This window comes from Rhinopithecus roxellana, chromosome 6 (assembly GCF_007565055.1).
Source record: "Rhinopithecus roxellana isolate Shanxi Qingling chromosome 6, ASM756505v1, whole genome shotgun sequence".
In the NCBI taxonomy this organism is placed as follows: Eukaryota; Metazoa; Chordata; class Mammalia; order Primates; family Cercopithecidae; genus Rhinopithecus; species Rhinopithecus roxellana.
The window spans coordinates 128,875,342-128,901,744 of NC_044554.1; the positions used below are offsets into that span (position 1 = coordinate 128,875,342).

The following is a 26,403-nucleotide window of genomic DNA, read 5'->3' on the forward strand; positions in this document are numbered from 1 at the left end:
AGGGGAGGACGTCCAGAAGCTCAACAATGCCCAAGAGAGGCATCCGTACTTCCTTCCCACTTTGCTGAAACTCCATTGCATGAAGCAAAGGAAAAGTGGGTCTGGTTTGCCTGAGTACCTTTTGCAGCAATAAAATAAAAGGGAAAGAGGCTGCAGGTCAGGGAGCTTCACAGGCTAGAGACACAGTTCTGGGAGAGTTGAAGTGAGCACCAGATCAGAGGCGAAGCCTCAGGTCCACCCCTTCCCTGCTGTGTGACTTCAGTAAAACCCTTAGACCCCCTTGAGTCTCCATTTGCTCATCCATAAGGTTATCATGTTAATAAGGGCCACCTCGGTGTTGTCAGGAAGACCAAAAGAAATACACCTTAAACCTAACTGCCTTTCCAGAAGGAAGGCTTTAAAGAAGACAGCCATCCTTACATTACGAACACTGGCAGAATACTGAATATTGAATACAAGTAGCATTACTATCAGAAATCTTACACCAAGTCCTTTCATTGGGTTTATTACATATTTTGAGAACCAAAGACAGATGGTATTATCAACTGTGGCTTTGGGGTGGTATCTAATTGCCACTTGGAAACTATAAACATTTTTGTTGTTAATTCATAAAGAGAAGAAAAAAAACATGTTTAATATTTTTTTTCTGAGCCATGCTGCAATTCTGATATGGTCATATTAAATGAGATGACCAGGTTTTCTTCAAATATATAAGATAATTAGTAAGTAAAGGCTTTTTTTTTTTTTTTTTTTTTTTTAAGTTCTCTGTGTTGGCTTTACTGGATCTATTTTCAATCACACTTTACATAAAGATCTAAAGATGAAGGGGATTTCTGATGTGCTGAGCAGACAGGCTATAAATCAGGGAGAGGAAGAATCTAGTCACTCTCATGTCACTGTGGTTTAAAAATAGTGGCAAAACATCATTTTAGTTGGACAACTGTCTAATGTAAGCATTCTTATTGTTTGTGTTATCACAGAAATTCTCACTAAGACATAGCCTGTAGGTGTTGTGGGTGAGAAGATGGGGAAAATGGCATTTTAAACAGGCTTCTGAAACAGTGTGATATTAACAGGGTTGTTCAGGAACCACTTGAGCCTGCACGTGGTGGGCGAGGCAGGACTGTAAGGTCAGGCAGGTGGCCCACCTCTGTCGATGAAGGTAGGAGCTAAAGGAAAGGAAAGCAACCTTCGCAGCTCAGGATGTGTCCATCAACACCTGTATCTATGCATGCTCCCCTCCCCAGCATCACCCTTTTAATGATTATTAACATTACAAAACTCTACACTTCCTACTTACAGGTGGAACTGGAATGCCCAAACCCTTTCTTACAGTTTACTTTTTGCCCTGACTGAAACCAGATAATTACTGAACCAAACCTGTTTTATTGAAACCAAGTCAAGTCAATGTGTAGACCCTGGAGGAGCAGATAATTTCAAATGCACCTTGGAAATGACATATGTTCCTTCTACAGTTGCTTTGTACAGCCCTCCACTAAGTCAAATCCTAGATGTCTGTTCAGGGAAGATCATTACTAACATTAGCAACAACAAATAATAAACTGTAAGCCTTCTAAAAATAACCACAGACTGTAACAGCTCCATCTTTGTTTTTATTGTTTAGGTTTTGTGCTATGGTGTTTATAATGGACTTTGGTGGTTTTTGCTAACTCAGCATCCCTTCCCTCTGCTTCTTCAGTCTTCCCTTTGGGAAAATGCCTTCATGTGATCCTGGTGAGATGCCACTGGAAATGACTCATTACCCTCCACCCCAGTGAATGAGCGGCAAGTCTGGCCAGAGTCCTCCATCCCCTAGGCCGTGGTGACTGGCTCAGGGGTGGACACATGTCAGACACCTCCCTGAATTTGGTATATAGAAACTTAATGGAAGAGGGCCTCCCTTTTTTTGGGATTCCAATCTCTAAAGATGCAAATTTCAGGCTTCCAGTGATAATGAAGTCAACACATAGAGGGAAACAGCCTGAAGAGGTGGACAGAGAATCCTGACAAAACCATCCAAGTCCCTGGATCCAGCCTTGCTTGAAGCCAATCCACAAGTGAGTGTCCCCACTACATGGATCAATACATTCTTTTTCGCTTTTAAAAATTTAAACCTAAACTATTTCAAAGAGGGGTTTTCTATCACTTGCAATCAGAAAACTTTTTACTAATACCATATCCTATTCAACTCAAACTTTTTAGTGACCAAAAAGAGAAAAGGACCTTGGTGAGGATATTGCCTACAGCCAGTTCTAAATACAGATTTTGCCGACACTGAGGTCTACCATTGAATTTAGCCTTTTATTTAGCTTCCTGGTTATTCAACAGTTAACAGGCTACATAGTGCACATTTTCTCTTTTAAGAGAACTCACCACTTAGCTAAAAGCAATGAAACTGGCACTGACTTGAACCATAAAATACAAAAACCTCCCAATTATTGCACTGATAATTAAGATGCTTAAAATTATTACACATATCTCATAAGAAAAATCTAATTACAAGTAGAAAAGGACAGGTTCAGGTCTGTAACCACACAAGTTGAGACTTGAGAAATAACTCTATAGTCAGTTGGCTTTTGAGAATCATGCTGTCATTTTCTTTGAAAAAAATTCAACTCAACTGACAGAAAATGGAGACACATGCAGATATGTGATAAGTTCTTTGGGAGAAACTCCAGTAAGAAACTCCCAACTGGAGTCAGGGCTTCCACCCATGCAGATGTGGATTGCTTCTGGGTTATGGTGCCCTACTCCTGCTTTTGTCTTAAAGGATGAACAAGGGCTGAGGATCTCTCAGGTGCCAAACCCACAGATGCTACTCCAAGCTCCCTTCACTCTCTTGCAGGTTCTTAAGTCTCCAGGTTTACTTTCTTATCAGATAACCCAACCACAGACACTGCTGCAAAAATAAGAGCCAACAGACATGACGTACTCACATCCTCACCTGTCTCCAACTCCACGAACTTGCAGGCATTGCCTCTCCTTTCTAAGATAAGCCCTCTCTGTGCCTTCCCCTCCTTTGTGAAGCCTGCTGTGTTCCCACCATTATTCAGATCCAGCATCTTTAGTCTTTTTTTTTTTTTTTTTTTTTTGAGACGGAGTCTTGCTCTGCCACCCAGGCTGGAGTGCAGTGGCCAGATCTCAGCTCACTGCAAGCTCCGCCTCCCGGCTTCACGCCATTCTCCTGCCTCAGCCTCCCGAGTACCTGGGACTATAGGCACCCGCCTTGTCGCCCGGCTATTTTTTTTAAGTAGAGACAGGGTTTCACTGTATTAGCCAGGATGGTCTCGATCTCCTGACCTCGTGATCCGCCCGTCTCGGCCTCCCAAAGTGCTGGGATTACAGGCTTGAGCCACCGCGCCCGGCCTTTAGTCTTTCATTCTCCAGTGCTTCCTTCCCCTAGCCACAGGAGATGTGTGCCTATCTCAACAATAATCAGCCTTCACTTGATGTTGCTCTCCACCGTCCTCTCGCACTTTCAAGTTACTGTTCTGGTTTCTTCTTCCTTCTACAACCACATATTCTACTTTGTCTCTACTCTTTTCTCAGCTGCTTGTAATTAAGTTCCTGCCCCCACCCTACATTGAAGTAGCTCTCTTGAAGGTCAGCAGTGAGATCCTCATGGCCAATTCCAATGCTCTTTTCCCAAGCCTTGACCTGTACAGCATCATTTGTACCACTGCCCGGCCTGGAAATGCTGCCATCTCCTGGGAGTCCCCATGAGGCGGCTCTCTTGGATGACCTCCCATCTCCCTAACAGTACCTTCTCCACTGCCTCCTCCTACTCTGGCTGCCCTTAAGGTTTCATCCCAAACCATCATACCTTCCCTACATTCTCTATAGAAGATCTTTCCTATTCTTAGGGTTCCAACGTCACCTCAGAAGGTTCTCCAATCTCTACCTCCAATTCCAAGTTCTTTCTGGAACTCCAAAGACAAATTCCTGTCTGGGAGCCCTTCTGGGCTTGCCCATTGGTGAAGCTGCTGGTGCTCCATAGAGGAACCCTCTTACTGTGTATCTTTGCTTAGCATGTGCTATGGTTTGCATATCTGTCCCCTCCAAAGCTCAGGCTTATATTTAATCCCTAGTGTGGCAGCATTGAGAGGTGGGGCCTTTAAGAGGTGATTAGTTCATGAAGGCTCTGCCCTCACATATGGGTTAACCCATTCATGGATTAATGAATTAATGGATTATCATGGGAGTGGGACTGGTGGCTTTTATAAGAAGAGGAAGACAGACCTGAGGGAGCATACTCGGCCCCCTCACCATGTGATGATGCCCTAAGCTGCCTTGGGACTCAGCAGAGTCCCCACCAGCAAAAAGGCCCTCACCAGATGTGTCCCTTTGGAATTGGACTTTTTAGCCCCTATAACTCTAAGAAATAAATTCAATTTCTTTCTTTTCTTTTCTTTTTCTTTGCGGAGTCTCACTCTGTCATCCAGGCTGGAGAGCAGTGGTGCAACCATAGCACTCCAGGCTGGAGTGCCTCCTGAGTAGCTGGGACTACAGGCACATGCCACCATGCCTGGCTAACTTTTAAAACTTTTGTAGAGATAGGGTTTCACTTTGTTGCCCTCTTGGTCTCTAGTGATCCTCCTGCCTTGATCTCCCAAAGTGCTAGGATTACAGGCATGAACTCTTTTCTTTATAAATTATCCAGTTGCCAGTATTCTGTTATAAGCAACAGAAAGCAAAGTTAGACAGGCTGGCTGTGAGATTACTCACTTACTCAAAGGCCTTCAATGGCTCCCTGACTACTGGGTAAAGGTACACTCTGTCTAGTGGTATTCAGGACCTCTACAGTCAAGCACGAATGCAGCCCTTTCAGCCACCCATCCACACAGCCATCTGAAAAGCCTTCATTCAATTCGGCAAAACTTCTCTACTTGCCATTGCCCAAACATATTCTGGGAACCGGATGGTTTGTCCCAATGAGAAAAATCATACTTTTTATTTTTATTTTTTGCAACCAATAGGAATCTTAGAGATCATCTCCTCTAACTCACTTTACAGAGAAGGAAAAAGACACCCAGGTTAAAGAACCTACCCAATGACACAACATTTATTAGTTACAGACAATCTTGCTAGGGACCCCAACTCACAGGTCCAGGTGTTTCTCACTGCAGCACTCTGCTGTTACTTCAGAACCTATTAAGGATCTCATGTATAAATGAATATTTAAGCTTTTGTAAAGTGTTGAGGGTTTCTAAGGTCAGATGGCTCCGCTGGCAGCCAGGCACCATGCAGGCACCATGGCAGAAAGGCTGAGATGACACATCCACTCAGCATGTTTGCCCTGTACTGCACAAGTTTTCAAAAATAAAAACCCTATGCCCCTGGGAGAACATTCCCTAGGAGAACTGATCCTGAACCAGTGAGCAATATCTGTGTGAAAACTCATATAGAAAGGAAGCTCTTCTAAGTTCAGACGCAGTGTGGGAAATTGGTGACAGCTCATTCAGGTGGTATTTTTGAACTCATACTGAGTTTCATGACCTCAGCATAAATTAGAACACAGAAGATGGAAGGAAACATAACTACATAGACCAAAAACGAGAGCACAGGAAAGCTGGCAGATAAATGTCACTTAATTTACCTTTATCTGCGTGTGAAACAGGAAGACTCCATCTCTCTGGTTTTCTCCCCCATCCCCACTCTCGACATTATGACTAATCGTAGAGGCCACACGCTTGCAATATAGATGAAAAACCCCAAACACCAACACTCTCCTCACATCGCCCAAAGAGAGTAGGGGGAAGATAGGGAGGAACACACCTTACGAAAATGGCTAACAAGAAAAACATATTCTATGTTATAACAAACTGTACTTGTTTGGAACTCAAGAACACTGCTTCTAAGAACTTGCCTCTGATGAAAAATGATATGAATTATAATAAGAACAGATAGAGGAAATACTACTCCTACTCTCTGAAAAACAAAACAAAACAAAAAACAAACAACAAATCAACAGTACTGGACCCTAAGTAGGCACTAAAAAAAAAATTCTTGCTCATGATCCCCAAGCTTACTACTCCATTTCAGCAGTAGATCTTAGCAGACAAGTAATCTTACTGAAAAACATAAAACTTAGGGCAGGGATAAATATTTATAGAATCTTTACAGAAATTTTTTTTTTTTTTTGAGACAGAGTGTCACTCTGTTTCCCACGCTGGAGTGCAGTGGTGCGATCTTGGTTCACTGCAACTTCTGCCTCCCGGGTTCAAGTGATTCTCCTGCCTCAGCCTCCAGAGTAGCTGGGATTACAAATGCCCATCACCACGCCTGGCTAATTTTTGGATTTTTAGTAGAGACGGGGTTTCATTATGTTGGTCAGTCTGGTCTCGAACTCTCGACCTCAAGTGATCCACCCATTGTGGCCTCCCAAAGTGCTGGGATTACAGGTGTGAGCCACCGCCCCCAGTCAGAATCTTTATAGAAATCTTTAAAAAGGTAAATCTATAGAGAGCACTACAGGCTACAGGGTGATTAGCTAAGAATAGCATTTGGTTAAAAAAAAAAAAAAATGTACCCAAGCCAGCAGTACATCCCAGGGTGCTGAGGAAGACTGAGAGAAGGAAAAGTTTATGAGAAAAGAGAAGGTGCTTATTAGTACTTGCCAATTCGTATGCGAGGAAGCAGTCAGATCCCTAGTCGGTAATACATGGATAACTGCAGGAGACAATTCTGAGTGACTCAGGAGGAACTCAGAGGTAAACATGTATGATTGCTGTGGGCTAAAAGTTTTCACCCACACCTGTGGTAGCTGTTGAATGAGCTATTATTCTGACATGCAACCACAATTTAGAATCATAAGTCTAGAAGTAGTAACCAAGGAAGTAGCAGGAGATAAACATTTTATTTAGAATATAGAGAATTAAAATTGTTTTAATTGGCTCAGTCTTATCCTAGAGAGGGATCTTTTGGGTAAGGCCAACTTATGAGACTTAGGTGAGTTGAATTCATTGAACTTTCTTCTGCCTTATAATACGACTTTTTTGTTCAGGTATCTGCTATTCATTTTTCTTGGCCCGATTTTGGGAAACACAAAGACTTCTCCATGTTATAATTAACAAATTGAGGTCAAATTGCCACATGTGGTCATGAGGCAATTTGAGAGCACTTTCACGTGGCTCAAAATGTCACTAACTTTTTTACTTAAAACAGTTTTATAAACTGTGGTCAAATATTGGTTTTTCATCACATTAGCTATTTAGTAGGAGAAAGCCAATGTCCTTATGACACTGAATGGGGGTGATTTTCTGGGCAATGGTTCTTTGAGAATCGTTGCTATTGTCACGAGCAGTCTGCTTTTTGATAACATTGTACCACGGCTTAGCCATTACTTGTCTAACAGAATTACCACTGGGAGTGAACCGGCCCCCAAGCAGCAGGGTGCTAGAGCTTATCGCCCCCAAGTCCTATAAAGTCAGTCATCCCTGGATTAAGCTCTTTTTATTTCTTGACTGTTTAATGTTGTGCATATTGTAATCAGCATTTTAATTCAGGATTTGGGCCTTCCGGCAGTTTTTCAAAGGGCACACATTTTGAAGTCAACAAATTAATGAGTGTTCTTTTCTTCAGTCACCACAAGTTTTCTGTGCACTGACAGAATATTTTTATTCTACAGAGCACGTTAATATTTAAGCTGATGCTACCCTATGGATTGACAACATAGAAGCGGAGGCAGACAGTGGGGCAGCACTGCTCATGCCTGAAGAAGGGCTGTGTGGGTTGGCAGTGAGAAAGAGAAAAGAGAAATTATGTGACATTGCCTTTAACTGAGACAATGTGTAAACCAATACTTCTACCTGAGAACAACTACACATTTTAAGGGACCAGCACATTAATATCTCTATCTTTAGAATTACATAGAATGCTCAAAAAAAGGGGTATGGACTGCTAGTCTACAAAACTAACAAAGATCGTAACTATAAACCAATGAGATATGAAAGCTATTTTAAATAAGTAGACAAGTGTCAATCTCATCCCAACATATCTTGGCACATGCTTTTGAGGAAGTTTATAAAAGTAAGCATCTATCGCAGGCAGCGGCATTTCTGATTTAATTCTCTGAAGAAATGCATGACCACTGGGTTAGGGTTGTACCTTTATTGCTGAGTTAAAGAAAGTTAAATTCTAAAGCCAAGAACCTTTTTTTTCTTTTTTTAAGAAAGAGGGAAACAAAATACAGACTCGTATTTGCTGTGTCTGGGTAAAGAAACACCAAGATACACTGGGGGATGGAAGTATTAGAATAGGGAGGGGGTTAAGGAAGAGGAAAGAGAGTGAGGATTCTTTTACTGTGTATTTTTTTTTATTATAAGTCGGCTTTTGTCCCAATGTGAATGTACTACCTAGTCAAATTCAAACATTAAAATGATAAAATTAAAGAAGGTGATAATAAAAGCAAAGAGCAAATTATATAAACAAGATGTTGGGAACGAAAGGAATAACAGCCTTCCTATCAAAGTAAGTTCAAGCACGTGAAGGATTATAAATACATTTCTTAACTGGTAAGACTTGCTGAAACTGGGTGGTGGGTACCTAGGCTTGTTCTATTATTGTCTTTACCTAATTTTGGTGAGAATAAAATATTTATCCCTGCCAAAGAATAATTTGTAAAAGATGCCTTTATTCTATCAAAGTAATGTGTTCTTAAGCCAAGGAGGAAAATTTTTTACAAAAATGGACACCATGTATAGCAATCTACATTAGCTGCTTATTACTTCCACTACCTGGTATGATTTCAATGTTTACAAATGATTAGTCATTTTGATAAAATATGCATGGATATTCACACAATACTGCATAGTATTCTACCTGTTGTAAGACAGTAATAGGGAAAGCAGGTATCTGTCCTCAAGTTTATATCCCTAAACCGTGAAAACTTAATGCTAGAGGTGTGGTGCCTTTCCACTTTTGAAAAAACTTTAACCAATATCCTCTGTCTTCCAGAAACTCTCTTCCTCATACACTCTGTAAATTAAATCAACATCAAGCCCAGACTGAACTGAGTTGTCTGCCCTGGTTGACTGGGGCCTGCAGGATGACCTCAGCCAATCTGTAGTCCTGTGAGAAACCTGTAAAGCCAGGGGAGGCTGCATGACAGCCACCAGGGCGTAGGAGGCTGTGGAGTTTGGCTCCAAATTTCAGGGGTATTTTGGACTCTTGGTACATCACTAAAAAGAAACCCTTGGTCAGATGGAGAGCTAAGGCTATAATTAGGCTGAACCCTCTCCATGTCTTAGAAATACTTAACACTATACATGTCTCACTCAAATCCATGGTTCTGGAATCTCTTTTGGGAGATTATTTTGTAAGTGATTTTAGGTTTGGTAAATTCGGATGTGGGACTTAACTAAGCAAACTCTCCCTCTGCATCTACCTAAGGGTCAGTGGAGAGTTAGCACAGTAAACCACCGAGAAAACATTACTAGTCCTACTATCTCAACTCATGACCATTTGACACAACCCTGTGGTAGAGGCCATCAAGTACCTCTTACACACGATCTCCAATTCTGACAATAAACCACCAAGGCTGTTGCTATTGTTTCCATTTGACTAATGAGAACAACTAAGGCTTAGAGAGTTTAAGTATGAAGCAAATCGCTTAAAATACAGGCCATTTATGGTAAAACCAGTTTTTAAATCCACATGTGTGATTCTGAAAGCCATGTTTTTTTCTACTATAGCATGTGACCCCTGACATAACTTTTAGCTGTAGTAGTTTGAACATTATGAAATTCATTATACCAATGATGATAGATCCCCCATACTAATTTGTGCTTGGGCATATTTAAGGTCATTTATAAAGACTGTCACCCAAGAAACTTTGCTTTGGAATGCAAAGCTATTAAAAAGAATAACATTACATTTTCTTACATGCAAAAGAGTAATTTAAAAAATCAAATATGTAGTCCCAGCTACTCGGGAGGCTGAGGCAGGAGAATGGCGTAAACCCGGAAGGCGGAGCTTGCAGTGAGCTGAGATCCGGCCACTGCACTCCAGCCTGGGTGACAGAGTGAGACTCCGCCTCAAAAAATAAAAAAAAAAATACAAAAATCAAACAAATCATAATCCCAAAGAAACACATAAATCTTACCACCTTCCTCAGGTTTCATGTCTAACAGTTCATCTATGGGTCCTTTAGAGAAGAGGAAAGAAAACAAATTATGAGTTAGTTTCATTTTGTGAGGAGTTTGAGTCAAATAATTAAAATTGAGTAGTTTTCCTTAATCTAGATTACCTGAGCCTGCAGTATGTGTAGCGCTTTTGTCTAAGGCAGATAAAGTACTTTTTCCATCTTCAGCTGTAATATAACACGTGCAACTGGTTACCAACAACTCGAAATGGTGTGCATGTTCATATGTTATTGCAGTGTAAGGTAAATGCACAGCCTCAGGAAGAAATGGGATCCACAAACTCACTCAGGCAGAAGCAGGGGTCCTCAGATTACACTGGACTCCTGCTACCGGCTCTCAGAGAATGCTGAATTAACAGCTCTGAATCTTTGCTTTGTTTGGCAGACAACCTGAAAATCATACGACATCGATCTAACACTTCTTCCATGGACAAGTGTGTGACTTAAGTAACTGACTATTACTTGATGATGCTAATGAGCTTTAGCCATATGGGCCTGGCTAAAATGAAAAGGTAGATTACTAAGTGAAAGAAGTCAATCTGAAAAGGCTACACATTGCATGATTCCAGTTATATGACATTCTGGAAAAGACAAAACTATGAGGGCAGTAAAAAGATCAGCAGTTTGCCAAGGGTGTGAGGGGAGGAAGGGATGAATAGTGGAGCACACGGAGGTTTCAGGGCAGTGAAACTATTTTGTATGGTCCTGTAATGGTAGATACGTATCATTATACATTTGTAATACCCACAAAATGTATAACACCAAGAGTGAATGCTAATGTAAGTTATGGACTTTGGGTTATAATAATGTCAATGTAAGTTTATTGACTATAACAAATATACCACCTGGTATAGGATGTTAATAGTGGGAAAGGCTACGTATATGTTGGGGAAAGGAATATATGGGAAATCTCTATACTTTGACCCTAATTTTGCTGTGAACCAAAAACTATTCTAAATAATAAAGTGTGTCTGTGTGTATGTTTGTAATAGAACAACCTTAAAACTTGATTTGCTCATATGTTCATTAGCCTTTCTGCAAGTCACAGAATAAAAGAAATATGATACTTCATTATAATGGATTTTATTCTGTGCATATATAAAACAAGATGATCGACATTTACAATCTCAAAATATGCAAATACCACAAGCAATTATACTGCACAAGGAACGAGAGAAAATCTGATTCCCCTGCATTGTCACATATTGTATGAATATATAATTTATATAGATTTATAACTTGCATACAAATATAATAAACTGCAGTTTATATTTTCCCACAGAACCCATGTTTTCCTATCCAATTACCTTGACTATGACAACATTAGTGATTCATGCTGTGGGTACACTGAGGCTGGAGGGCTTAGATCCACATAGACAGAGAGCTCTTTTGCGGCCAACAAGAGCAGGCCCAGCTGCTCCCTTTCTCCTCCTGCCACTCGCTCCCCATCATGCTCTGGAGCATGGTTTCTCTGACATTCTCCAGGTCCTCCCGGGCCTATAACCTTTGCCCAGGCTGTTTCTTCTGCTTTGACAAGTCTTGCCATAGCACTTGGCTTAGCCAGTTTCCCGATCTCCTCAAGTTGTGTCCTCTCCATCACATGTGCCCAAAGCCCTGCACCTCTCCCTTGGAGCTCCCACCAAAGCTGGAGCTGCTGGATTACTTGTGTAATGATTAGATTACCATTTGCTTCCCCTTTTGACTGTCAGCCTCACCCTGGAAAGGACTGACTATGTCTGGTGCACCACTGTATGCCCAGAGCCCAGCGCCATACCTGGCACAGAGGCAGCTCAATAAACGTCTGTTGAACACATGAACAAGTGTGTGAGTACTTGTATGTGAAGGTGTACATGCGTGAATGGATGACACGAAGCAAGCATTAGAGGCAAAAAAGTGAGTCTTTTTTGTTGTTGTCATTGTTGTTGAAAGGCAGATAGGAGAAAAGCAAATAGGAGGAGAAGTAAGTGGGTGGAAAGATAAAAAGGAAGACAGAGGGTGAAGGAGAAGAATGGAGCAGAGGGGAAGTTCCAGAATCTGCTTTGCCTCCTCCTATCTTCCAGAAAGGTACCATACCAGAGGGTGAAGCAGGAAGAGGTGCATATGTCCCCAGGGAGGCCAGGTAAACACACTGTTGGGCTAATTTTAGTTCTCTTCATAACACCTATAAAACACTCCCCCGCATCTCCAAGGAGCTTGGGTGCCAGTGAAGTGCTTGGTACTGCATCACATTAGTTCTACCACAATCTATCAAACCCTCTACCCCTTGGTGAGGTGAAGGACCGATGAAAAAACTGGCAGTAACAGCGGGAGACAGAAATAGCTGATGAGCCTGCAGAGCACACTGTGCCACCTTCCAATGCTCTGACCCCTTCTCCTAACACATCAGGTTCACTTCACCTGAGGGATCCGGGGGTTGCTCGGCACTGGCAGGCTGAGGCATCAGCTGGCAGGGCAGAGTGAGCAGTTCCCATCTGTTTCCGACATCGACGAATACCCACCCACCCCACACACACCGCCAATCCACGTCTCCTGAGGTCACAGCCTCATCTTATTAAAACTAGAACTAGTCAGGGTCACAGCAGAAATCTTATAACCTGCTATGAAAAGAAACAGCGATTTGCCAGTTCCCATCCTGGCTGCCCCCTAAAGAGCTGCTGCTGACATGACTGTGATATGATTTTCTGGTTCACAATACACAGCCTCTCTCAGTAACGCTGTAGGGTTGACATCGTGGATATCTGAACATTTAGAACTGAGTCTAAAAGCAAATCAGCCTTTTCTCAGTTGAAAAAGAAGAAAGGCCTAGGAGGAGTTTGCCAAAAAGGAAAATGACTTGGCTGTTGAACATTAAGTAATATTTCAGAAGCAATTCTAAACGAAAATCAAAACTTACTCTTAAAACTAGAGGATTCCTTGCGCTGGTTTTCTTCCTCTAATGAAATTAATCTTAAAATAAAAAAGAGGTTTAGTCGTCAAGTTCTATCAATGTTATATTTATGATACAGCCAGATTTTCAGTACAATATTACTTCACTTTTAACACAAACACATTACACACGCACACACACACACAAACAAGGGTCAACATATAGTCATTTACATGCCAATTTGCTGGCCTTCTGTCCCTTTCTGTAGCATCTTAATGTCTGAATTTGCTTTCATCACAAGGCAAATATTCTGTAAATATCTAGATGGGCAGCTAGATATAAATAAGATAGATGCATACAGTCATCACTTTAAAAAACAGTAAAAATTAATAGTAAAAAAACTGTAAAAAATCAATCAGAATTGATTTCTTCTGATTCCTAGTGTTATAGGAGAGGACATCTTCAGAGGTTAGCTCAGCTACAGAGGCTGCAGGCAGGACCACTCACAAATCCAGGCTGGCCGTCTCCTACTCAACTCTCACCACCGCTTTAAACGCAAAGACACATCACTGCCCTGAAACTCACTTGGTGCCTCCGAACCTTCCTCCTAGCACCATGATGCATCTTCACTTGCTACTTCTAAACAAAATTCATGTTCAATGTTCACTGTCATTTTAAATAGTTACTGGGTTATACTTTTTGAGCTTTTAAAATGAAGTACTAAAGTATTTGAGAAATCTGAATTAATTAAAACAAATCAAGAAAATCTCAGGTAATCCCCTTCTAAGTAAAGGTGAATGCTTTATTTTGATTGTATGAACTTATATGGTGAAAAGAAGGTACAGGGACCCACTCCAGGCCTCACCTCTTACTACACAAGAGTATGTGGGCAGCCCCTTAACCTTCCAGAGCCTTCCTTCCATCTTTTACACTGATGAGGAAAATCCCAGCCTTGATGTCACTGAAGGTTGTCATGAGATGGAATTAACATAAATAAAACACCTAGCATTGTACCTGGTTCACAGTAGGTGCTCACTAAAATGATAGCTAGCAGTATTACCATCATCAGGAATGGGTTAAACTGGTTCACCATAAACTAGCCAATTGTACTAGATTCAGATCATATTCTATGGTCTGTCCTTCAGTGAGAACTTGTCTTCATTCTGCACCAAAAAATTTACCTAGTACATATATGCTTTAAACTTTAAAAAGGCTAATATTGGCAGCAAATTTTCCTGTGGGACAAAAAATATGTCTGAAAGTTGATTTAGAAATACAATAAAAGTATAAGCCTATTTTACTATAAGATTGTCATCTAAATTTTTGTGTGTGTGGAAAAGGAGTACAGAATAGAAGCAAGGGCATCCATTTTGTTTTCCTAGGTCGGCCAGTTCAAAGACTAACTACATTCCTGCAAGCTATTACATCTCCACAGAAAATGATACAGATTCACATTTAAACCTCCTTCTCACTGTATGAGAATGGGAACCATGCACCACACATGCTGAAAAGTTCATCTCAGTATTTAAAATGACAAGAGGCACCTTCTTTGAAAAGGGGCATGAAATGGAGATGGAGCAGTCATTTCCTGTACTCAAAGCTGTTCTCTGTTTCACAGAGAAGAAAACAGACATTCTGCATGGTAGAAAACACAGTGCCAAAATCCAACACTTTCATATGGTGATGCCTTAGTATGCATGTGTCCCAGGGCAATTTCACAGGAAAGCTCCTTCAGTGAGAGAAAAGCCAGGGGATTTCCTATCTAGAAGAGCATCTAGTGTTGACAACAGACCAGATAGGGTCCAGAAACCAGAGAAAGTGCAAAGCTGGGGCTCAGGCCACAGGCAGAGAGCCAAGGAGAGCTGGGGACATTTGCCCTGTCTTGCCCCAGTCAGCTCCTCACAAGTGTGCCCTTTTAAGTCCCCTGGAAACCGATCTCTTACTGGGATACGTGAGTCACGACCTAGCAGGAACATGTGTTAAAGGGGTTTGGCCGGGATGCTAATACATCTACTCTGAGAAGTGAGGAAGTAAGACAATGAGCCTATGTCTGAGGCCCAGCCAGGTTCCGTCAGCGAGAACCACGTCACTCTCACCTGTGGGAAGAAAGATGTAGAGGGAAGGAACCTGTGACTTACTGACTCGGCTCCTGCACGGCCGCATCTGTACTTTCCTGCTGGGTGATTTTCTTCTTTTCTTCTTTTTCAACTAATTTTTTCATAGGGTCTTGTAAGCTCTTGATCACGAGCCATAGAAAAATGAAAGAAAAAAAAAGAAGAAGAAATAGAGACAAAAAAAAAGAAAAGAAAGGTTATCAATACAAAAATTCAACTGTCATTGGTCCCAGCAACCAAACTTTGAATTACAGGTATTGGGAGGTGACCTTGAACCAATCAGTTGGAAGAAATAAAATTTTATATGGTGAAGCAACAATGTTCTCAGACACATCCAATAAATACTAGCATATATAGCAGAGCTGATTTGCCACTAGATTTATGTTTTCCCTTTTGAGACAAGTTATTCAAACGCGGCCTTTTGGCTATTGCTAACTTTATTTTTCAACTTCAACATGCAGTTAAGATAAACATTCTGTTCTGTTCGCAGCCCACACACTGACAAAGTAGAAGTTCCTCCCACCTCCACCAGAGATGAGACAATTTCATTTTATTTTTAATTTTGTTTGCTATTTTGCAATCTAAAACCCAGTTTTAAAAAATAACAGAAAACAAAACCTTTTCCTAAAAAACCAAAAATAGTGGCCTAACATATTCTGACAACCTAACTCCCATGAGTGGACAGAGCAGGTGCATCCAAATCTTTGTAGATTAAAAAGGGTGAGAGTCTCTTTTTGGCACATCATTTGTTGGAGTTACTGTTTTCAAGGCTTACCAAATATTTAAATTTTTTTTTTTTTAAAGGAAGTGCCTAGAAACTGTATACCAGTGACAATGACCCTGAAAAAAAAAGCAAAACATTTCTAGAACTGAATAATGAGTTATACAAAAAGATCTCTATTTCTGGCCCTCATTAAAATACAAACCTACAAATACGAAAGAAACATCTCAGGATACTTATCCTTCTTATATTCTTAGAACTCCTAAAATCCAAGTCATGAGCCTGGGGCCCTCACCTTGTTTCTCCTGTCCTTCTCCTGCCTATCATTCACTTGTCTGACACACACAGGAGGCAATCAGGTTTCATGGCCAACTCTGATTGATTAGTACTGGCTGACTGGAGGGCCAGTGAAGATGGTTCTCAGGCTGTGTCTCGGCAGAGCAGACCTGTGATTGATTTTGGTGTCTGCCATGGACACCAGATGGATACTGGTGTCACACTTCCAAACTGCCAGCTCTGTTTCTCTCCCTGCACAGAGTAATTTTCCTAAAACACCCACGCCATCATGTTATCCTTCTATTCAAGAATCTTATTTCTTGAGAAGGACCAGCGTATTTCTTTATTTAAGAACTTCTTTATTTCTTTCCACTTCTAATATCAACCTCTCTGACCAATTTTGAAGATCTTCTAAAATGCGATCTAGCCTAACTTTCCCAACTTGCTTCCTACCATCCCCCAAAAATGAGCTTTCTTTCAATTAGGATGGTCTCCTCATAGTCTCCCATGTGCTAGTTTCTTCCTTCCTTTGTTCGTTCTGCTTAACTTAAAATGCTCTATTTGTTTATCCTCATTAATCCAATGAATGTTTTCAAAGCGCAGATCAATTACCAGTATTTTCTGTAAAGCTTCACTAAGCATGCCAGATTCAGGGAAGTCTTTCCATATCCAAACTGTACTTCAGTTTTATTAATATTTGATCATATTTATCCTGTATTATGTTTTGTCTCTGTAAATTATTTTCTAAATTAGAAACATAATAGAACCACATGCAACAAGTTTGATAAAAAAGTAAAAATTACTCATAATTCCATATCCTTAAAATTATTATTTTCATATATTTTCTGTTTTTCTTCATAGTCACACTACTTGTATGATTGGAATCATTGTATAAATATACATATTATGTAAATATATAGAGAGACAGTGGTCCTTTTAACCAATATAATTTGTGTAGATATTTCATAATTTAAAAAAGGCTTATTAGACTGGAGAATATAAAAAAGACTTTATATACCTTAAGAAGTTAATATTAAAATTGAAATATAAAAGTGTGCATTCCTTCACCAATATTCTAAAGTAGGACCTAGGTCTTCTCTGAGTATATGTCCCCTGATTGGAGTTCGGAAGCATTTTCTTGCATAAAGCACATCCGTAAGGCACTGACATCATTTTTAATGACTCCTATTTCTGGGCATTTAGATCAGTTAATTCAGTTAACAAATAGTTTTTGAGCACTACCCAAAGACAGGTGCTGTTGGGGTTCTTTGGATACACCGGTGAACATAACAGACAAATTATTAGCTAGAGATGGGTCCAGGCAGATAATTAAAACAGAGGGATAGAAAATGATTGGGTCATTACTCCAGTTAGCAGGATGTCCTCTCTTGTAAGTGACATTTCAACAGAGAGCTAAATAACAAGACAGAGCCAGCCATCTGCAGCTCAGGGAGAAGAGAGAGCTCCGAGTCAACAGCTCAAAGGTAGGAATAGCTTGGTTTGTCTGAGGAACAAAAAGAATGCCACTGGAGCTGCCATGTAGTTGGCAAGAGTACAAGTCTTATGAGACTGGGATAAGGAGGTCGGCAGGGGTCAAATGGGGAGGACATTCCTATATCCAGATTCATCAATATTTAACATTTTGCCCCATTTTGTTCCATCATCATCTTTTGCTCTTTCTGTCTCCCTAATGCATGACAACTAAATGCAATACATGATCCCTGGCTGCTGCAGCCTGCACTGGAGAGGAAAATGATACAAAGGGCAGTGTCAGGACAAATGAGACAACTGGAATATGGACTGCAGTCTGGATGTTCATGTTTTTTTTATATACCCCAAAGCTTCCAGCGAAAGTCAGGCACGTGTGTGCGTGTGCGTGTGTGTGCTTAGTATATGTGCAGCCAGGAGGAAGCAGTTCAATAGATTTCAAGGATGTACTCTTTTCAATCCATCTGCCAATTACCGCATTTTATTCATGTACAAACACACACACACACACACACACACACACACACACACACACACACGCCTTTCAGTAGTTCTATTCCCCCACAAAATGGTCCAACTCTGGTCAAAGTGAAGCCAGAAATATTTTCAGCCAAGGTTCTGATGGCTCCCAAGACTCACTTTTAAATTTTTAACACTTCTCCAGGCCTCCTGGTTTGCTCAATTATCTTCTCGTTGTGTTTCCTTTTTATCAATCAACGCTAGGCAGGGCCAGGACATGTCTGCTCTCAGCTGGCCCCGTCTAGCTGCCACAGCGCTTGCCTAAACCCCTGAGATGCCCTTGACAGCTCCACGGTTATCATCCTTTCTGTCTCCAGCCTGACCTTCCCTCATAACCACACTTGAGCAGCTCTCAGACAATCCTTTTGTAATGTAAACCACTCACTCCTCCTTTTCAACCCCTACCCCTGTTGGCCCATTAGCAGGGACTCAATTGTTGCTCCCTGTCACCACAATCACAGTTAAGTCACTATTGTGCTTCTCCCAACAGAATGGCTGTAGTTCCAACTATTTAAAATTATTATTAATAATTCCTGTGGCAACTGCTCCTCTCTTCCTACTATGACTATTATTCCTATAACAATTTGGCTGTTGCAGCTCAAGAGAGGTGCTAAATATGTACTTGTTGACTGATAAATACATGTACATAAGGTTACACTAAAAAAACTACAGCTCTTTAGCTAGGAAATTCAAAGGCTCAGGGGAGTAATTTGAAAAGGTTTATAAAACCACAAGCAAAATTAATACTAAGCACATGGACTTATTTATTAAATATTAGAATTCTGAACCAAGGGGAACACACACACACACACACACACACACACATACACACAAGCTTAACTGAGCTATAATTCAAATACCATAGAATTCACCCCATTTTTAGAATTCACCATATTGTTCAATGGTTTGTAGTACACAGAAAGTAGGTCCTTGAATAATGTCATTTTGTTACAATGTTGATGAGAAAAAAAAAAAAAGGATTTCCTGGCCCAGGGCCACCGTCAGGGTGGAGTTTGCACATTCTGCCCATGTCTGAGTGGGTTTTCTCCTGGCTCCACTCCAGCTTCCTCCCATATCCCAAAGCTACATAAGTCAGGTGAAAGTGTGATTCTACATGGTCCCAGTGTGAATGACTGTGGGGGTGTGTGTCAGTGCAACCTGCTACGGGGTGGCATCCTGTCTAGGACTGGTTGCCATCCTGTGCCCTGAGTTGCGGGGATAGGCTCCCACCATCCACCACCCCGAACTGGAATAAGCAGGTTGGAAAAGGAACAAATGAATAAATAAAATTCATCATAAAAAATCCTTCAAGTATATAATTACACAGAAGCATGACAATAAACACTGTGATAGAAAAGCAACCGGTGAGCCCACTGCATTTGTGATTGTGATTGAACTGCCTGGTGGTAGGCGATGCCTTAAAATTTTTGCTTCGTCAACACTTATTAATTTAACCCACTACCACTCTGACTCCCGGTCACTCACTGATCCACCAAGAATTGGGTAAGGAATTATCTTACTTTTTTTTTTAAACTTTCTTAAATGTACATATAACTTAGATTTCTTTCAATGTTAAATATTAGAAGTGTTTTGGGTCTTTATTTAGAAGTGTGGTGATGTTTTTGTGACCATAAATTGTTGCATCATAAGAACTCAACTCCTGCTTGTATAATTAGACTATGGTAAAATTGATTTCATTATATATTGTTTTGCTTAAAGTCACAGTTTCCCAAGAACCAACTGATGACAGTAAGTAAGGACTTACTGCATTCACATAGTTGTACGACCATCACCATAATCAATTTCAGGACATTTTCAAGGGACATCACCAAGACAGAATTTTTAGACCAAACGAAGCTAAATACTCTTCAATATAGCAAGGAAAAACACAATAACACATATGGAACTTGTTTCTTACAAAAGATAGTATACATTGAAGATATAAAGAGGATAAGGGGAACATTAAAAGGTCATGGAGGGGCCCAGGCTCATTGGCTCACGCCTGTAATCCCAGCACTTTGGGAGGCTGAGGCGGGTGGATCAGGAGGTCAGGAGATCGAGACCATCCTGGCTAATAGTAGAGACAGTAGAAAACCCTGTCTCTACTAGAAGTACAAAAAATTAGCCAGGCGCGTTGGTGGGCTCCTGTAGTCCCAGCTACTTGGGAGGCTGAGGTAGGAGAATGGCGTGAACCCGGGAGGCGGAGCTTGCAGTGAGCCGAGATCACGCCACTGCACTCCAACCTGGGCAACAGTGCAAGACTCTATCTTAAAAAAAAAAAAAAATCATGGAGGAAAAAATCATAACCCTCTTCATCCCCCCAAATGAGTTCCTGGGTATGACCGTCAGATACAGGATATTCTATAGACTGCTCTCCCCGAGGTTTGATCACAAGGCTCAACTAGGGGTACAAGGTGAAGGTGAATTAGGAACTTCAAATTATTTTCAACTCCACAACTCAGTTGAGATGCTTAACTCTATAGAATGCACAGAAGTCAGGGGTGACAATATTTTCTGTGCGACATGAACACCTGCTCAGGCAAAATGAATCTAAGAGGCCTGTCTATGTATATATAGATGAGGCAGCCAACAGAAGAACTATTATTTCCAATTACTGGCTGATGGGAGCCACATTTGAATCCATGTCCAGAAATGAAAACTCCAAAAACATTCTGTTTCTAAACCCCAAACCCACTCAGTCTCTCATGAAAATTGCTCATGAAAATTGCTGTGTATTAGCAGCCCACAGAGTCATACAAGACTGAAAGGTTCCTTGTGGAGGAAAGAATGTTTTTAGACTAAGTAACTTTTCTCTGTTAAGGCTGCACTAACACGCTAATAATTTCCATCAATGCTTAAATGGTTTCAGGAAGCACATACACAGTATATAAGATCAGTGTGACAGAGGAAACACGCAGATCGAGCTTGCAAAAGTGTCTTAGAAAGGAAACAGCTTAATATAATAATGGGAGTTACTACTTCCTGTATTAGGAAAATAAAAGCAACAGCAACATTCATCTAAATGAATGCAAAACTACTTAGCAAAACAAATTTCACAGACACAAGGCCAGCAGCCAGTTCTAATAACCTAAATTTAATGTTTAACTTTGACAGCTGAGTAGTATCTTCTCTAGCCTTTAATTACGACATCTAATTTTCTTATGCTACTTTCCATTAATTATATTGTACACATATGAAGGTGCCAAGTAATTGTCTATAAAAAAAAATAAAAGCGTTCAAGATATGGGGCATGGTTAAAAAGTGTTGAATTCAGTTGGGTGTGTGTATATATGTGTTTATACAAGTAGAAGTACATGAGAATAAAAACAGAGGCCACAGTGATGTGTACTGGCCACATAATTCATGGACATTCAGCACATACGTACTCTCTTGCCCTCACCATGCACTTACAAATTTATAAAGACACTATATAAGAAACACTATTACTCTATAACTAGAGGTAACCTTGAATTGTACTGTACAAAAAAGTAAAATTAGAGAAAAACAATCACAATCATAAACAAGAGAGATAATATTCTTTAAAAATAAGATGGAAAATTGATAATGAGAAGGCACCATACCGTCCTGGAAACAAATGGACTTTGGAGATGGATCCCATAGTGCTGTGGCACAGACGTTGTATCCACTCCTTGGAGGTCTTGTTTACCCACGAGAACAATGGAGGTAATGGTGAGTATTCATTGTGTGATGTTGTGAGGATGAACTGACAGGGTGCTTCTACACAGTACCAAGCTCATACCAAGCACTCAAAACTTGATTTCTTATCAATGACTTTTAAAGTTCTAAAGGGAATTCGACGTCTTAAGTGCTCCTCCTGTGGTAGGTACTGTGCTCTATGTTTTCTGTATCTCACTTAATCCTCACAAAACCCAGATAAACCTTGTATTCCTGCTCTCCTGACAGGAAAATGGAGACTTGGAGAGGTGAACTGACTTGCTTCAGGCCATTTGGCTATTAACAGGTAGTAGCAATATTTGAATCCGGGTCTTAAATATTCTACAACTAGTTAAGAAATGGTATTAAATACCCAAGCCAGCATGTAGTGACCTTCCCCTTCAATATGAGGGGTTGGGGAGATCAAGAAGACTTCATTCCAAACTCTAAAAGAAGAGCCATACATTCCCAGGTATCTGAAGGACTGACACACAAATCATGCTTTTTGCCTATAAGCAAACACTTCAAAGTGCTATTTTAAATTGAAAGTTTGCAGCTGTATTATTTAAACGTGGCACTTCTGCTTTCTCCTCCTCCCTTTCCGCCCCGTGACCAGGAGTACCCCTGGAAAGCAGTGCATGGCCCTGCTGGGGAAGGCAGGGGCACCCCCATTCCCAGTCTTCTGCAAAATGGGCATGCAGGCCCAGGCAAACGACTAGACCTTTCTGAGTTTCTGTTTCCTCATTTGAACAAGTATATCAAATGTTCCAAGGTTATTTTGAGGGTTAAAGGAAATATATTCACTTTCTATATGTCAGTGCTGAACCTCGCAGTATTATTAATTACAATCCCAACCTTGGCACACTGTGTGACAAATTCTCCTAGACATTATTTCACCTCACCCTTAGCAGAGCGTTTGGCCCAGACAACCTACCCACACAATAGTAATATTTTTCCCTTTCCCCTCAGGGAGGAGTTAGGGAATGACAGAGGTGGGGGTTGGAGAAGCAACATGCCGTTGTGAAGGCCTGAGCTACCAGCTGCCTGGGAGAACCAATGCCAGTCGCCATCAGGCGTGGATGAACGACTGACAAGCCATACTCTGGCTCGTCCCCCTCAGATTTCAGTGGTGGCCTTGGTCAGTCCCTCCACTCCCTCCTTTCTTGGTGACCTGGATGCATCCCAGTTTGCTGTTTCCAATGATCTGGACTGGAGCAGCTTGGGAAAAAAACAGCCTTGCTAAATGCTGTGTAAAGTAATGACACTGAGAGAAAACTTGAAAGCCTAAAAGGATATCCTGGATGCTCGCCATATGTAATTGCCTTGTTGGGACTGGTAACTAAAATAGCATTGCAGGGATATTTACCCAATTTTCATAAAAACTATTATGGCTTTATTTTGAAAGCAAGTAACTACAGAGCCATGTGGCCTGTTGGTAAATGTTCCAGTGATTAACTGAGAAATGTGGAGGTGGGTGGAAGAAGGCTGCGAGGCATACGAATTTGAGAAAAACAAAATTTAGAAAAGGATGTTTTTTGAATTTTCAAAGCTTAAAGCATTCTGGTCTCTAGAATGATGTTCCATCTAACAGTGCTAAGACCTATACCCCAAGAGAGAAAGGAGGAAACATGGGCACATCTGTTTCAATGGTTATTTTCAGGGTTTTCAGGGTTATGTTTTCAAATTCAGGTTTCCTTAGCGTTAAAATCTTGGCACAGATCAAGAGCAAGTTACAAAGCCAAATTGCATTTTTTAGAATTAGCCCTCTTGCAGAGATAGGAGGCCCTACTGTCTTTTCTGCCTGCAGGCCTGCCCAGCCCTCTTCTATCCCTGGTGGGAATTCTTTGAGCCCAGACCAAGGTCTGCAAAGCTGAAGGACAGGTTTGGGAGTTGCCAGAGTGTCTGTGAAAGCCAGGGAAGGGATGGGTTGGGTTACCCTGGGGTGAGATCTGGCCAGACCTCCTGTCCCACTGCCATTCATAGCCTCACCTGTGAAACTCACATAAAACTGATAATCTAGGATGAAAATGGAGAGTAAGAAAGTAACGTAACCAATGTAACCTAGAAACCCCAACAAACTCTCCTGTGTTGATGCTTCAAATGGCTGTCTTCTGGATCTACTAAAGAATTCATAGTAAGTACATCCCCATTACCAGCAGTATGGGATTACTGAAGCCTTCACCATGGCTGTTATCCTCACCACTGCCACCACCATCTCAACAACCACCACAACTATTACCATCACCCTTACCACCACCACCACTACCACTTATCTCTTTCACCACTATTACCATTATCTCCTCTACCATCACCACCACCATTATCTCCTTCACCACCACTACCCCCACCACTACCACCATCACCTCTTCCACCACTACCACTATCTCCTCCACTACCACCACCACCACGAGGAGCTCGGGCAGACCACGAACCCCACGAGCGCCGCCACTACCACCACCACCACAGGAGCGCGGGCAGCACCACTAACCCCACCACTACCACAATCACCACCTCCTCCACCACCACCACCACCACCACATCTCCTTCATCACCACTACCACCATCACCTCTTCCACCACCCACCAGCTCCCCACACGACCACCACCACCAGACTTCATCACACTAACGACCAAACTACCACCATCACCTCTTCTACCATTATCACCATCACCTCCTCCACCACCACCATTATCTCCTTCATCACCACTACCCCTACAACTACCACCATCACCTCTTCCGCCACTACCACATCAACCGCCATCACCTCCACCACCACCACGACCACCACCACTACCACCATTATCTTCTTCATCACCACTACCCCCACCACTACCACCATCACCTCCTCCACCACCACCATCATCACCACTACCACCACCATTATCTCCTTCATCACCACTACCACCATCACCTCTTCCACTACCACCATCTCCTCCACCACCACCACCACCATTATCTCCTTCATCATCACTACCCCCACCACTACCACCATCACTTCCTCCACCACCATCACCACCACCATTATCTCCTTCATCGCCACTACCACCATCACCTCTTCCACCACCACCATCTCCTCCATCACCACCACCACCATTATCTCCTTCATCACCACTACTCCTACAACTACTACCATCACCTCTTCCACCACTACCACCATCACCTCCTCCTCCACCACCACCACCACCATTATCTCCTTCATCACCACTAGCCCTACAACTACCACCATCACCTCTTCCACCACTACCACCATCACCTCCTCCTCCACCACCACCACCATTATCTCCTTTATCACTGCTACCCCCACCACTACCACCATCACCTCCTCCACCACCACCACCACCACCATCACCTTATCTCCTTCATCACCACTACCCCAACTACCACCATCACCTCTTCCACCACTACCACCATCACCTCCTCCACCATCACCACCACCACCACCATTATCTCCTTCATCACCACTACCACCACCACTACCACCATCACCTCTTCCACCACTACCACCATCTCCTCCACCACCACCACCACCACCATTATCTCCTTCATCACCACTACCACCACTACTACCACCATCACCTCCACCACCACCACCACCATTATCTCCTTCATCACCACTACCACCACTACTACCACCATCACCTCCACCACCACCACCACCATTATCTCCTTCATCACCACTACCACCACTACTACCACCATCACCTCCACCACCACCACCACCATTATCTCCTTCATCACCACTACTACCACCACTACCACCATCACCTCCACCACCACCACCACCACCATTATCTCCTTCATCACCATTACCCCTACCACTACCACCATCACCTCCTCCACCACCATCACCATCACCACCACCACCACCATTATCTCCTTCATCACCACTACCACCATCACCTCTTCCACCACTACCACTATCTCCTCCACCACCACCACCACCACCATTATCTCCTTCATCACCACTACTGCCACCACTACCGCCACCACTACCACCATCACCTCTTCCACCACTACCGCCATCTCCTCCATCACCACTACCACCACCAGCTCCTCCAGCACTGCTGCTGCCATCATTTTCACCTCCTTCGTCACCACCACTGTCATCACTAGCATCACCAACACAAACACTGCCACCACTATCACAACCATTCACACCCCTCTCACTACCACCACCATGCAGAGCAAGACTTAAAGCCAGGTCTGGCTGGCTCCAGAGCTTGTGCTTTTACATACTTTGTTTTATTACAAAACCAGAGAAAAAGAAGAGCAAAGTAAAAAAACTGGCTTTCCTTCCAAAAACACTGGTACGAGACATTTCACAGGAATCCACTTTACTACTGGCCATTTTCATTAAATACAGGCACTCTGATCTCCTTAAAAATACAAATGCAGGAGGACACGCCCCTGGATGAGTATGTCCACTGCTGCAAGGGGCCCAATGCTCACTGCGACACCCAACTCAACCTGCTGCCAGCATGCCAGATAGAGGGAAAATGGTCGCTGATATAAATATATGTCAGATTTTCCAGGGAAAAGCCATTCTACTCATGAGGTCTTTTGTTCCCCCCTTGATAATGTCTGCTCTGGATCTGTGGAGAAA

General features: G+C 42.0%; 1 protein-coding gene across 13 annotated transcripts in view; it reads right to left on the reverse strand.

The window, feature by feature from the left end:
* ICA1 (islet cell autoantigen 1) overlaps nucleotides 1-26,403 on the reverse strand; it is a 162,705-nt gene that overhangs the window by 16,255 nt on the left and 120,047 nt on the right. For all 13 annotated transcript variants that reach the window (XM_030933015.1, XM_030933022.1, XM_030933025.1 and 10 more), the window contains 4 exons: nucleotides 15,146-15,243; nucleotides 13,035-13,087; nucleotides 10,247-10,309; nucleotides 10,103-10,144 (listed from right to left, as the gene is read on the reverse strand). In XM_030933015.1, coding sequence (XP_030788875.1) covers nucleotides 10,103-10,144; nucleotides 10,247-10,309; nucleotides 13,035-13,087; nucleotides 15,146-15,243 — 256 coding nt within the window. The remainder of the gene's footprint in view (nucleotides 1-10,102; nucleotides 10,145-10,246; nucleotides 10,310-13,034; nucleotides 13,088-15,145; nucleotides 15,244-26,403) is intronic.